General features: G+C 40.3%; 1 protein-coding gene across 1 annotated transcript; it reads left to right on the forward strand.

The window, feature by feature from the left end:
• The first annotated feature begins 144 nt into the window (after positions 1-144).
• On the forward strand, positions 145-13,033 carry MPC2 (mitochondrial pyruvate carrier 2). Its single transcript, XM_066261096.1, has 5 exons — positions 145-453; positions 5,374-5,414; positions 10,222-10,306; positions 10,771-10,882; positions 12,813-13,033. Exons 1-5 carry the CDS (start codon positions 345-347, stop codon positions 12,847-12,849), a joined length of 384 nt encoding a protein of 127 aa, XP_066117193.1. The 5' UTR covers positions 145-344; the 3' UTR covers positions 12,850-13,033.
• The last annotated feature ends 2,221 nt before the right edge of the window (positions 13,034-15,254 follow it).

A 15,254-nucleotide genomic window follows, 5' to 3' on the forward strand; every position in this document is an offset into this window, starting at 1 on the left:
GCTTGGGCAAGGGCGCTGCCGCCCGTCTCCGGAAAGAGTCGCTGAGCGGATTCTCGTGGCACCTGTTGACATGCCTCCTCCTCCTTGTTGGCTGAGGGACAGCGGGAGGCCGACCCGGGGCGGGCCGTCGCGGAGCCCCCGCCTCCTCTGCCTGCTCGGAGACCGGGGCCTTGGGTGACTCGCAGAGAGGTCAGGCTGAGCGGCGGCCGCAGGAAGCGCACCCGAGGGGAGAGGACGGCGGGGGAAAGGGACGAGCTGCCCTTTGTCGTCAGCTAGGGAAGAGGACGAGGCCACCCTCCCGCCCGCTCGGCCGGCCGGCCACCGGCAGGCCCTCGTCCGCAGAGATGTCCGCTGCCGGCGTCCGGGGCCTCCGGGCCACCTACCACCGGCTCCTCGACAAAGTGGAGCTCATGCTGCCTGAGAAGCTGAGGCCGCTCTACAACCACCCGGCAGGTAATGGGCCCGGAATGGCTCCGCCGAGGGCTCCCCATGGCTCCATCGCTGGAGGCGTCCCCAGCACCCCACCCCCCACCCCCGCAGTGGCTGCGTCTGCCTTCCCTCTCCCCTGCTTCTCACTTCGCCCGGTCCGCCATCTGTCGCCAACCTTGGCGACCTCTGTCGCACCCCATCCCTTCCGCGCGACTCGAACCCGGTCCGGACCTCTGGGCTTGATCGTACTGCATTTCCGTGGCCCCCAAGCGGTCGGGGCCTGCAGACACACTCCCCGCTCTCCGCCTCGTCGCCCGGAAGGGCTCGGAGGGCCTGTCACACTGCCGGCGGGTCGTTCCGCGCCCCGCGGGTCCAGCTCCTCTGAGTCTTGTCCTTATTTGTGAAATTCCCCCAGCAGGCTCCCCCTGCACCGTGTTTTCGTTGACACATCTGCATTTCAACCCGCTCCGCCCCTTACCTGAACGGGTGACCTTGGGCGGAATCCCAGAGCCCTCGGTGTTTGCAAAAGGGTCCCAGTGTACGTTCATATGAGCTCAGTCAGCGATAGCTCGCTCTTGTGTCCTGTTGGAACACGGTGGTTGTATGGTTGAAAAAAACAAATTTCTGCACGAAACTGAAACAGTATGGGCGGTAAGGACGCCTAGTCGGATGGGAACAAAAAGCAAATCTGTTTCAAGATTTAAGAGATTGCAGCAAAATCTGCTATCAATTGAAACACGGAAGGGGCCCTTTTAGCTAAATCTTCTCAGTAGGAGAGGAGACCGTCTTCCCACATAACTCGTTCTCTGGCCTCTGAGCTAGTTATCACTAAATCTGATTCCCCGTTTGATAATGGAATGAACTGGATTTGGGGATTATACCTGAGTATAATGTGATTTACTGCAGTATTGTGCCCATTAGAAGATTGATCTATCTTTAAAGAGGGTTTTTTTAATTGCTGAAGAAATTTATTGAGTTTGTTGTAGATCTCTTAACACTCCCCATTTTTGGACTTGTGCTACAGTTGTGGCAGATATTAGGAGGGAGGTCGGGCAATGCTTGTGTAATAACCTGGGTTTACGAGTCAAGTGCATTCCCTAAAGTCAGTTCTGACCCTCTTCAGCGTTGGGTTTTGGCGGTAAAATGAGGGCTAGGAAGAGGAGGGGCCATTTTAAATGACTTTTTAATAACAGGGAAGTTTTATAGTGATCATTTTCCAAGGCCTTGGCTTTAACCACCAGTCATCATTGCTTAGAATACTTTATTCAACTCTCCGAATGAAGAGGAGTTCACTTTCATTTGTAGACTGTGCATTTCATCTGGATATTCTTGGATTAGATGAGTTATAATAATCCCTTGTCTGGACAGTGGGAGAAGCATAGGCTTGGAAGCCAAACAGGAAGTTTTAATCTTAACTCTGTGACCTTGGCCTTAAATCCCCCAAGCCTTGGTCTTCTAATCTATAAAATTATAACCATTTAAGGATTGTTGTGAAAATTAAATGACAGTGTCTATAAAACATGTAGCAGAATGTTTGCACTTAGACTCTCAACAGATGTTAGTTCTTTCCCTTCTAAGCTTTTAACCTACATGCAGAGCAGGAATACCTGTCAATGCAAAATTATTTGTGATTAGAAAGTTGTAGGTACACCAATGTAGAAATGGAGAAGCATGAAAAATATAACTTGATTTAATAGTATTGAATAAAATCTGAGGAAACACCGATTATTGTTTCAAGAGTTATTAAGCTGAATATTCAAACTTTTGCCTAGTATTTTGTGTAATACTAGGTTATCGAATCGTTTAAATATTAGGCTAGAGTCACATACTGGAGATTTTTACAAATCTATGCAAAGCTAGGATATTAGTAATTGGATAGCATACATTAGTCTACAGTTTTGAGATTTAGTTTTGTCAGTGACAAGTCATGTTCTTACTGTAAAATCAGGATAGCTTTAGCACAAATCAAATTAAGTAATTTTTGGCAGTCAATATTTGTGTCAAAGAGTAGCCTTTACAACATCTCAGGATTGGTAAAAGGATTGTCATGTGATAGTGAACAGATTGTCTTGCTTAATATGAAGAACTAAGGAATGTTGAGGGAATGTTGAAAAGTAACAAACCATAGAGAAATGGTATGAGAGGGATGGGAAGAGATAGTGGGAAGCATTCAATTAGAAACTTCTCAACACTGGCCCTTAGTGAGCACCTCAGTTCAATATTTTTGCACGTTTCCCTATACTTACTCTGCTCCATGAAGAAAGTCTTTCCTTAGAGAGAGAATCATACCTGCAATAAATGACATAATTTCTGGGCAGAATTTATACATTTTATTAATTGTACTTCCTCTCGGAAAAGGAAATTAGGAGGTAAGTTTCTATCAACAGGTTCATCAAAGTTCATCAAGTCAAATAGATTTGTTAATTTGTTTGAAAATATATGCCTGTTATATATTTGGTTATGTTACTCCCTTGCAGAATTTCTCAAATTATTCTATGATAGTTTGAACTTTAAAAATAAGGCAAACCCATAAAAAGACACAAAAAAATGACCGTTATATTATTCTTTGTATTTTTTTATGCTTGAAAATAGTTTATATATATATATGTATATATATATATATACTTTTTGAATACTTGTTGATATTTCCAGATTGTCAGCACTTGAGGCCTTTTGCAACTTCCAAGAGTAGACTTAGAAGAAACAAGATGAAAGTGTTGGTTAATTATTAGTTAATTGTTTGTCTAAAAGAGTGTATATTTATAGCTGATACGGGCATATTTCCCTCATTTTGGACTCCAAATTAAATTTCTTATAAGATGATTTTTATTCAATATATTTTAGCAATTCACATTTTCCACCCGGTCAAGTTTTCATTCCTCATAACAAATGTTAACTAGGTACTCTTGTTAGTTCATACTTCTACTTATCTTGATTTTTAAGGTATGATAATCACTTCAGGCATAATTAGTTGTCTTATTTTTTAAATGAATTGCTGTGTCTTAATGAACAGCTGTGAGAATAGCTGTGTCATTATATGGAATATTAACCTGGTTTTCCCAGGTCTAGAATGACACATCTGACATTTTGTCATGTTTGAGCAAATCTATTTTCAAATGCTTTGTTTTAGAAATTTGAAATAAGTTGGAATATTTTCTCATTACTCTATCCACCATTGGTTGATGGCTTTTTTCCAGGAAGACAGCCTGTGTACCTGAATTCTTACATGTTTAAATTTATGTGGCTTATTTACTCTGAAGGTAGAAAATAATTAGCTAAGATCAATTGGAAGGGTGAGCTAAAACAAGTTTTCTTTGACATTTTTATTAACCCATTGTATGGTCACAGGTATTGCTAGCTCTTTATTCACTCTTTTTAAACAATGAAGAAAACACAACTGATTTGCATTTATAGATATTCAACCCTGATTATTTTTGTCCCCTGTCAGCATCTTCTCATATCTCAGAAAAATTAGAAGTTGGAATGTCTTATATATATTTGCTACTGATATTTTTAAATTCAGTACTTAGCAGACTATCACCTAGCTCAGGCCACTGATTAGTTACCAGGCATACCTACTGAAAAGCTTGACTGTTCGTTAACCCTGAAGCATCAAACATGTAAGCCTGTAAGGAAACCAGAATCTAGAGCAGGGGTCAGGAACCTATGGCTGGTGAGCCAGATGTGGCTCTTTTGATGGCTGCATCTGGCTCGCAGACAAATCTTTAATAAAAAAAATATAACATTAAAAATATAAAATATTCTTGTGTATTACAATCCATTCATTTCCTACCACTCATGTTCATGGTTGCAGGTGGCTGGAGCCAATCACAGCTGTCCTCCGGGACAACACCAATTTTTACTGGATAATGCGTAACATACACAGGTAGTTGTATGGCTCTCACGGAATTACATTTTAAAATATGTGGCATTCAATGGCTCTCTCAGCCAAAAAGGTTCCCGACCCCTGATCTAGAGGCATTGTTCAGGAAACAGTCTTTGGGTTACAGAAGAGGAGGCACTGGTTTTGAAGTAGGAAGAGAGGAGTGCTGAAGAGTTCAAAGCTGGGGACTAAAACAGTGTGCTGAACTACTGTTGAGTGAGGAAGCCAAGCTTCATGCAGGGATGGAAAAGTAATTTAGTAATTCATCCTGCCTATGACCAGAATCTGTATATGACAAAGAAAAACGAACCATATGTGATGATAGGAATCCCAGAAGCTCAAGCTAATTAAGTAACCAGAGTGTGCAAGGTTGACTTACAGGATCAGTACATCACTTACAGGATTGGTACATAGCAGTGTGAGACTCGTGGGAAGAATTTTCAGGAGCCACATAGGGAAGTGGCATGGTCTAAGCGGAGAGTCACTATTGAGCGAAAGTCTAATGCAGTCCTGACTGTAAAGGGATCCTGATGTCCCTGGAAATGAGTAAATACCAAATTCTAGCCTTGGGTATGAAAAAGTGTCAGGGCAAATCTATAATTTCCCCAACTTGAGGTTATTCATGAGTGAACTAAGTTCCGATGTTCAAGGCAAAGCATTGGAATGGTTTCCAAAACCATCTCTCTTGTACTTTAGCTAATTTTTAACAGGTAACAAAAATGCAAATTGACAAAGGTATCGAAACAAGTTGTATGAAAGGTTAACTTAAAAGGTATGCAGAAAACATAGTGAAAGTGATTATAAGTCTTCGGATTTTTTTAAATGTAGTGATAGCTGTTAAAAGACATGTAGATTGCCCTGGCTGGATAGCTCAGTTGGTTAGAGCATCACCTGGAAGTGCAGAGGTTTCTAGTTCGATCCCCAGTCAGGGCACATACAGGAACAGATCAATGTTCTCTCTCTCTCCCTTGTTGTCTCAAATCAATTAAAAAAAAAAAGATATGTATAAAATAGTTAAATAGTTGGTTGAATCCTAAATTTTTCATTGTGTTTTTTTTCAGGCCCCAGAACTGTTTTTTTCTGGGCTCCAATAATGAAATGGGTAAGTCTTGAGTTTTTACAAAAGCCACTGCAAAAAATATTTTCTAGTAGGAATTTACTAATTTGAAGTAACTTTTATAAAGATGTATTTTTAAATGTTCATGGTGTGCTTCTAAGTGATTGCATACAAATATTCTCAAGTATCATTTTTGCTGCATAAAGCACATTAGTTTTTTCTGAATTCAGTAGGTTAAGAGGCCTAGGAACATACCTGTTATCAAAACGCTTACAGTTGTGAGACATAGGAACATGAAACTTCATTCTCAAGTTTTATGATTAAGTAAATGTTGAACTAGTTAGAATCCCCCTCCCAAATATACTGTTACTGTTCATTTTATATGAGAACTGAAGTGTACACCAAAATCGAGGCAAGGAAAATTAGTCTCAAAAAGTAGTGGAGGCCCTGGCCAGTTGGCTCAGTGGTAGAATGTCAGCCTGGCATGCAGGAGTCCTGGGTTCGATTCCTGGCCAGGGCACACAGGAGAAGCGCCCATCTGCTTCTCCACCCCTTCCCCTCTCCTTCCTCTCTGTCTCTCTCTTCCCCTCCGGCAGCCGAGGCTCTATTGGAGCAAAGATAGCCCGGGTGCTGAGGATGGCTCTGTGGCCTCTGCCCCAGGCGCTAGAATGGCTGTGGATGCAACAGAGTGACGCCCCAGAGGGGCAGAGCATCGCCCCCTGGTGGGCATGCCGGGTGGATCCCGGTCGGGTGCATGAGGGAGTCTGACTGCCTCCCCATTTGCAGCTTCGGAAAAATGCAAAAAAAAAAAAAAAAAAAAAGTAATGGCTCTGGCTGCGTGGCTCGTGGACAAAGCATGGACCCTGCACACGGGAAGTCTCCCCCGTCAGGGCATTTAAGAGAAGGAGCCAATGAGTGCACAACTAAATGGAACAGTATGTAAGTGAAAGAACAAGTTGATGCTTTTCTCTCTTTCCTCCCTCCTTCTCTCTCCCTCTTTCTCTCTCTCTCTCTCTCTCTCTCTCTCTCAAATCAATAGAAAAATAATTTGTAAGTAGTAGGATTTATGCCAGAATGTATATTAACATGGTAAGTGACAGAGAGGACTTCTGACTCCAAGACCAATGCTTTTACCCTATGCCAGTGTTTCTATTCCCAAAGTTTTCATTTAGCTGAAAAGAAACCACTGTGGTAGCTGTTTGTAGCAAATCATTGATTTTATGTTGAAAGGGCCAGTTTGGGCTTATAGCAGTGCCTGTCAGAGTGTCGTCGTGTGTGGTCTTGTAGCATTGGCATCACCTAGGAGCATTATAGAAATGCATATTTTCAGCCCTGACTGGATGGTTCAGTGGATAGAGACTGTCAGCCCAGCTATCTGCTTCTCTCCTCCTCCTCCTCCTTCCTCTCCCCCTTCTCTACCTCTTCCCCTCATGCAGCCAGTGGCTTGATTGGTTCCAGCATCGACCCTGGGCACTGAGACTAGCTCATTGGTGGATGTCAGCCTCAGGTGCTAAAAATAGCTCAGTTGATTAAAGCATTAGGCTGGGTGGATCCCAGTCGGGGTGCATGCGGGAGTCTATCTCACTATCTCCCCTACACTCATTTTTTAAAAAAGAAAAGAGACAGAAAAAACAGGAACAGAAGGAGGAAGGAAATAGGGAAGGAAGGAAATTCGTTTTACACTATTGATGAATGTCCCGCATACTGGATGATAATAATCAGGTGCCAGAAAGAATCAATAACCTGGGCTTCAGACATTTAAAAAATATTTTTAAATTTGTTTCCTGATGCCAAACCATCTGTATTAGGTTTTTAAATACATTATCTCATATTTAATCTTCACCAAAAAAAAATCAGAAATAGATACTATCACTGTTTTTCACATAAGGGTAGTGAGGTTCAAAGAAATAGCTGAGGTCTGTTTGACTCCAAAGTCTATGCTCTTAAACACTAATGTGACTGCCTTACAAATAGTCACTGGATCGAGCTATGTTAGGGAGTGTTTTAGACCAGTGGTCCCCAACCTTTCTTGGGCCACAGACCGGTTTAATGTCAAAAAATATTTTCACGGACCAGCCTTTAGGGTGGAACGGATAAATGTATCACATGACCGAGACAAGCGTCAAGAGTGAGTCTTAGATGGACGTAACAGAGGGAATCTGGTCATTTTTAAAAAATAAAACATCGTTCAGACTTAAATATAAATAAAACGGAAATAATGTAAGTTATTTATTCTTTCTCTGCAGACCGGTTCCAAATGGCCCACGGACCAGTACCGGTCCGGGGGTTGGGGACCACTGTTTTAGACCATCTTGTGGAGTACTCTAAGCTCTGAGTATACAGTTCATTATTTGAGTGAATAAAGTTCAGAATAAAGAGGAAAGGAAGACAGACCTTCTGCCCCTGATCCTGAGGCTAGTGATATAGCAAAGGATGTAGAGACTAATACTCCTCTACCTCTGCTGCTCTACAGATTTAAGCTTCTATTATTTCTGTTAATATCTTCCCAGCACTGTGGACATACTTTTAAAGTATATTGTCTCACTTAATCATATGTCACTTTTGCAAGAATGGCTATTAATATTCTCATTTCATACATAAGGAATTGAAGATAGAGTGTTATATAACTTGACCAAAGTCACACAGCTAGTGACAGACTAGATTCACAATGAGACTGTTTTCTAAAATAATTTACATTAGGGTAGAGTGATGTAGAAGAGGATATTTTAGGAATATGAGAAAGGGAGCTCAAAACGTTTGTGGGACAGAATAAATACTAACATGTCCCAGAAAAATAAGGTATATACCATGAACATAAACAAAATCATGACTGCTGACTTCTTCCAAAAGAGAATGTTGGCATGCATCCTATAGCCCTTATAGATCTATTCAACAAGCCACTGTGTAATAAGTGGACCCAGTAACATGACTAGAAATTAGTACCTCTCTTCCCCTCTACAGTGTTAGTATTCCACCCTGCAGAATTAGAACACATATGAAACGGAGAAAACGCACATCGAGATCTGGAAGAAAAATGTAGGAGGGATGCTTAGGAAGCGTTTGAGAAGAAAATCAGAGGGCTGCGGGTGAGAGTTAACAAGAAGAAAGTAGTATTGGCCCTCATTTTCCTCTAATTATACTCCTGTCTTTAACCACTTACCCCTTTTTAATCCAGTCATTGCTTTCTTAAACTACTGACTTCATTAAGTCAGAACTATTTGAATTTGGTTTAAATTTGTGTATAAATTAACAACTATATATATGTTCTATTTAGGGGCAAAACCCTTTGCTATATTATATTTTCCATCCAAGAGCATCTTTAGAAACTCAGTAAAACCTACAAATAATTTGTTAAAAGCATAGTGACATATTTAGGATTTGATTTAAAACACTTAAAGAACAGGGAAGAAAGGGAGGAAGAGAGGTAAAACGAACATGGCAAAATCTCAATCACGGTTAACTCGGGTGCTGGGTGTGCAGGGGTTCTCTGTACTAGTCTCTTATTTTGTGTAGGTTTAGATTTTTTATCAGTATTTAGTACATATTCTAATCTCAGTAGAATAGCATAAGTAATATTCTAGTGAAGGAAGACTCATGAACTAAATTTTGTGAGTGATACTCATGATGTAGAGCAGGGGTCTCAAACTCAACTCGGCATGTGGGCCGCAGAGCAAGATCACAGCCGTTCAGCGGGCCGCACTAGGTCTACAAAAGGCAACTGTTATGCAACACTTTTCTCACTGCAGTTAAAAACAAAAAAAATCAATACAACAAGCACAATTGTACATGCAGTTTACTCAGTGTCACAAAACGACCAGAAACTGTAGTTCACATCACAATTGCTGTTAACTAAGCTAATATCTAGCTAGGATGCTAGAGAAATGAAAAATACAAGTAGGCCCCTAGGCTTACTTAATTTTATCCAAAATATTTTGAACTTCGTGGATTAGTCTGCGGGCCGCACAAAATTGTTCGGCGGGCCGCAAGTTTGAGACCCCTGATGTAGAGTATAGATGGGTGATTCCATAAAAGACAGTGTTAAAAACACAGCAGAGAAGAAATGACCATCCATAGTTTGACATTAAGAGAAAAATTACTTAACCAAGACACTAAAATTCTACAGCACTTTTCTGATACTTCCACTTAAAAAAATAATAATGTTGACAAGAAACACAGAAGGATGAATCTATACAAATTACCTTAGTTCCAGGCATCCTCCATACTAGTGGTTCCCAACATGCATAGACAATATATAAATTCATATGTGAAAGAAGTGTCATTTATAGCAGTGGTCCCCAACCCCCAGGCCGCGGACCAGTACTAGTCTGTGGGCCATTTGGTACCTGTCTGCAGAGAAAGAATAAATAACTTACAGTATTTCCATTTTATTTATATTTAAGTCTGAACAATGTTTTATTTTTAAAAAATGACCAGATTCCCTCTGTTACATCCGTCTAAGACTCACTCTTGACGCTTGTCTCGGTCACGTGATACGTTTATCCATCCCACCCTAAAGGCCGGTCCGTGAAAATATCTGCTGACATTTAACCGGTTCGTGGCCCAAAAATGATTGGGGACCACTGATTTATAGGACAAATATATATACACGCACACTACTGATATTCAGATAGCATATCAGGCTGCTTAATGCAGTTAACAGAATGCATATTCATTCCAAAAGCATTCCTGAATTCATTGTAGCTTTTTGTCATGAAATACATTTTCTGAATGCCTGGAAACTAAAATTATAGCTACTATGGTGTGTGATTCTCTGAAAGAGCTCTGTGTCTTATTTAAACTGAAAAACCATTACTTGACACTTAAGTGCTTTTTTCTTTCTCTGCATTTCCAGGGTTTGGTGTGTGCTGGATTGGCTGACATGGCCAGGCCTGCCGAAAAACTCAGCACAGCTCAGTCTGCTGTTTTGATGGCCACAGGTAAATTAAATGAATATCCTTCATGTGCCATATAGGGTATTCAATATTTTTATGTTGTTTGACATCCATTTACATAATAATTTAATGTTCAAAATACATATACACACAGACACACAAAGGAATTCACGGTGTTAACTCTAGGACGGTACTGGAGAAGGCAGAGGTGGGTTACAGTGAATCGGTATCTGCATGGGTTTTCAAGTTTTTGCCACAAACGTAATTTTATACCTCAGAAAGTTCCAGTTAATATTCACTTGTCCTATAAAGATTTCCCTTTGATGTGAATATTATGTTTAACACTGAATTATAGCAGCTTTATTAAAGACTCGGTATAGTTTTTCTTTGACCTTTATCCCACATTATGTTATCATAGTCTTATTTATAATTATTTTACTCTAATATTAAATGTTCAGATAAGATATTGCAACAGTACCTCTGCTTTAAAAAAATATTTGTTTCAACAGGGCTTATATGGTCAAGATACTCACTTGTAATTATTCCAAAAAACTGGAGTCTGTTTGCGGTTAATTTCTTTGTCGGGGCAGCGGGAGCCTCTCAGCTTCTTCGGATTTGGAGGTAAGCCTAACAACGGTGTAAAAACCTCTCAGAAGCCACCCAGATGGCAATACTGTTTTGTTTTGTAAAGATGAACGTATGATACTAACATGGGATGGCCTGAAGCAGAAATTTAGCATTTCTAGAAAAGTCTGTGGGTTTAAATTAGAAGTGCTAAGCAGTGTGTTACCTTGGTTTTAAATCTGTGTATTGTCTAGATGAACAGCTCTTTTATAGACTCTCCTTTATTAAGATGATATATACACTTTATGATATACTAAGTAATTTTCTGTATGGACCTTTTATCACTTTGAATTCTATATAATTAAGTGGGACTAAAATACATAGTTATGTAGTATTGGAAATGATGGTTCCAGTGAGGCTGCCGGTTTCACTGGGAAGTGTTCCTTGAGCATGGGAAGTTTTTCCAGCTGTTGACCCAGTAGTTAACATTTGTCAGTGACTGGTGCTCTGCCATGAGCTCATCCTAAAGCAGCAGTTCTCAACCTGTGGGTCGCGACCTTGGCGGGGTCGCCTAAAGCCATCGGAAAATACATATCAGGTATTTACATTCCGAATCATAACTGTAGCAAAATTACAGTTATGAAGTAGCCACCAAAATTATTTTTTGGTTTGGGGTCACCGCAACATGAGGAACTGTATTGCGGGGTCACGGCATTAGAAAGGTTGAGAACCATTGTCCTAGAGGAAGGCTTTGGCTTTGTTTGAACCATGGAACCTTTCTAAATTAGAAAACAGTGTCCTGAAAAACAGCTTTCTTTGGCTAAAAACAATGGCATGATCTCAATAAAGTATTAGTTATACTTTACATTCCTTTCAAAAGGCATTCCGTTCCATAGAGGACAGTACATTTTATTTTATTCATCTTTATCACCTCTAGGTTAATGGGCATCTCCCTAATTTAATCTTTTTATAACCATTTAGTACATGATGAAATGAGGAAAACAACACACTCATTCTACAGAGTGCCTCACAGCCATTTTTAGGGCTCACTCATAGCCATATAAACTTTAATTTGTACAGTGATTTTAGTCAGTCTTTTTCTCATATACACCCCATTGTAACCTTCCAATAACTCCTGATAGTATAGCTAAGAGTACACTAAGTGCCATATTCAGAACTATTATTTCTAATATTAGAAATTCAGATACAGTTTGACAAAAGGATATTTAGCGCCCTGTAGTTACAATAGCAGATTGAGAGGCTGAGTTAGAAATATGGAACATTTAGGAAAGCACTGTTGAATATTTGAATCAGGGCCTTTTGAGAAACCTAGGCATTGATAGGTGTCACGGAATAGTTCTCTCTTGTGCATGTACAGTTCTCCGCTGGAAGAAGAGCCAGTGCAGTTCAGGGTGTTGTAGAAGGATAAGATTCTCTAGCTTTCTGGTTAATTCTTCTTTGGATTAATGAGTATTGAACAAACAGCCCTCGGCTTCAGTAAACTTAAGTTTGTATAGCCTGCTAACCTAGTAGCCTGCCTGATCCTAGAAGTCTATTTTATTTTTAGTGATTAGACTAGGATCCATTTCCATTTGGTTTTATTCTCAGGAAAGATGCTGTGTGAGTATAAAATAAAAAGTTTCTAGATGACCATGTTTTGCTAAATCTTATGCATATGTTCACATGTTTTGTCACACTCTTATGTAGTTAAAGAATGAAATTATCCATTAAAAGAATACTTTAGTGTAGGAAATTGTGTGTCAGTTAAGTTGTTAAAACCTTTTGGCAGCTGGAAGCCAAATGCAATTAAAGTCTGTGTGGGTCAGTTTCCCTTCTGGTTTCTACCCACAAGAACTTGAGAAGATCAAACTTACAACTTACCGCCTCTTGACTAGTGAGAAAGAAGAGATGGAGTTTGCTTCTCATTCCCTTCTTATTGAATATTTATTCTGATGCATGATTATTTTCCTTTCTGTTTCCTCTGTAGATATAACCAAGAACTAAAAGCTAACGCAAACAAATAAGAGTTCCTGATCATCCCAACAACCTAGATGTGGACATAACCACTGGGACTAGTTTGATTTGTTATTTGGTTATTAGTAAGGTGATGCTAACTATGCTAATGATTGGAACATGTAAAAACAAATCTAACTTAACTGGGAGCTAGTACTTGATTTGGCAGAAAAATAAAGCAAATTTTTAACAACAGTGTTTCTGTACATATGACTTAAGGAACTTATCTGTGGATATTAGTAACATTTTTTGCTACTTTTTGTCCATGATAAACTTCCTCATACATATCCCTGGCCTCCTTCTGTTCTGGTCAAGCGAAGTGTGCGTATATCCGGGTACACACATTCAGGGGAGGCGAAAGACAGTTGAAAGGCTAAGTAAGTACTCTGTTTTCATTGAAGGCTGGTGAAGTAGCAAAAAGTGAAAGGAACTAGAGCGAAAGGGTGTGAAATGGGTATTAGAATGGCTAGCAAATGACTTCAAACTATTTTGCATATTGTATGAAATTTTTTTTCAGCTACAGAGTAAGGAAGGATTTCTAAATGTTTGGATTACATTCAGTAACTGATGCAATGCGGCAGAAAAGGCCCTGGAGTCAGACAGTCCTGGGTTTGAATCCCAGCTCTATGACTTATAATCTGTCACTTTGGGCAAGTTAGTAAAGTGTCTAGCAGAGTACGTAGGACATAAATCAGCTTTCTGTAGATGTTTGGGGCCTTTGTCCCCATTATGAGGAAAGACTGGGCATAGATCACGGCATACTAGAAATAATAGTATGTTGGATTTGAGCTGTATTTTGGTGTACGGAGCTTTTTTCTAAAAATCCTAGTAAAGCCAGTCCTAGTTAGAATGTAGTCTGAAGAATCAGCAAAGCAAGTAATTTCTAAATGTGAAAAAGCAAATAATGAATAACTTTTTGCATAATGTACCATAATAGTCAAAATTAGGCAATTAGCAATTGAAAACTGCACTTTTTCATGTACCCCTTCACTGTATTTCATCTCCAAGGAGGAATTTGACATTGGCCAGAATGAAGAGGTCCTGAAGAGTTCAGTTTTCTTTTTATAAGGCACACTGTTAAATTAGTTTGGCATGTGTATGCACAAGGGTATGCATTTCTTAGCTAGGTTAAGCATGTAGAAAAAACATCTGTTATGACACAAAAAAATATTAAAATGGGCCCTGGCTGGTTGGCTCAGTGGTAGAGCATCAGACTGGCTTGCGGAAGTCCAGGGTTTGATTCCCGGCCAGGGCACACAGGAGAGGCGCCCATCTGCTTCTCCACCCCTCCCCCTCTCCTTCCTCTCTGTCTCTCTCTTCCCCTCCCGCAACCGCAACCAAGGCTCCATTGGAGCAAAAGATGGCCCGGACACTGGGGATGGCTCCTTGGCCTCTGCCTCAGGTGCTAGAGTGGCTCTGGTTGCAGCAGAGTGACGCCCGGATGGGCAGAGCATCGCCCCCTGGTGGGCGTGCCGGGTGGATCCCGGTTGGGCGCATGCGGAAGTCTGTCTGACTGCCTCCCCATTTCCAGCTTCAGAAAAATAAGAGAAAAAAAAATGTGTATTTTGAATTGGTGTTTAACTTATTCATTAAAACCTGCTCTTATCTGGGTTCTCTTGAGTCCCACTTGCCAGTCAAATCAATTGTAGCATTTTAGATGCAATCAAATCTTTGAATCTTAAAAATTATGTAACTAATACATATCCAATCAAAAACTCTCCCTGCTACTTGGAACATAGTCTAGTGATCACTTTCACAACTATTTTCCAAAACTTAGGAAGAATTTATTTACCAGAATTTCTTACTACCAATGTAGGTACTGAAAACACCCTTCCTAACGGTACGCATCACTTGATCAGTCTGGTTGAGTTGAATTCTCTACCCAGATTTCTTGACGAGTCCTTACTGATGACTTCATGAGGTATGTTTTCTCAGCGCCAGGTGAGACAGGCTTGACAAGCTTGGGTTTCACTTCAGGTCTGCCACATATTAACTGTGAGACCTTCTTAACCTTTGAGTCTTGCCATGAGTCGAATGGAGACAATACTGCTTGCTGTGCAGGGTTATGGTAAAGATGAATTGAGATAATGTTTTAACACAGTGCCTGGTCCAGGCTGGGTGTTAAATTTAGACCTGAGAAGTACTTACACAAAGGAAGTTACAATGTAGTTGCAAAAAAATAGATGCTCTGTTAACCTATTTGCACACCTTCTGAGGTAATAACTTGAAACTCCTGAAGGTTTCACAGGTTAAAGCAGAACTTTACAAGCTGCTTGGGATGGGGGCCCAGAGGCAGGTAAATTTTTTTTTTTTTTTTACAGGGACAGGAACAGAGAGATGAGAAGCATCAATCATTAGTTTTTCGATGCACATTGCGACACCTTAGTTGTTCATTGATTACTTTCTCATATGTGCC

Source organism: Saccopteryx bilineata, chromosome 2 (assembly GCF_036850765.1).
Source record: "Saccopteryx bilineata isolate mSacBil1 chromosome 2, mSacBil1_pri_phased_curated, whole genome shotgun sequence".
NCBI lineage: Eukaryota > Metazoa > Chordata > Mammalia > Chiroptera > Emballonuridae > Saccopteryx > Saccopteryx bilineata.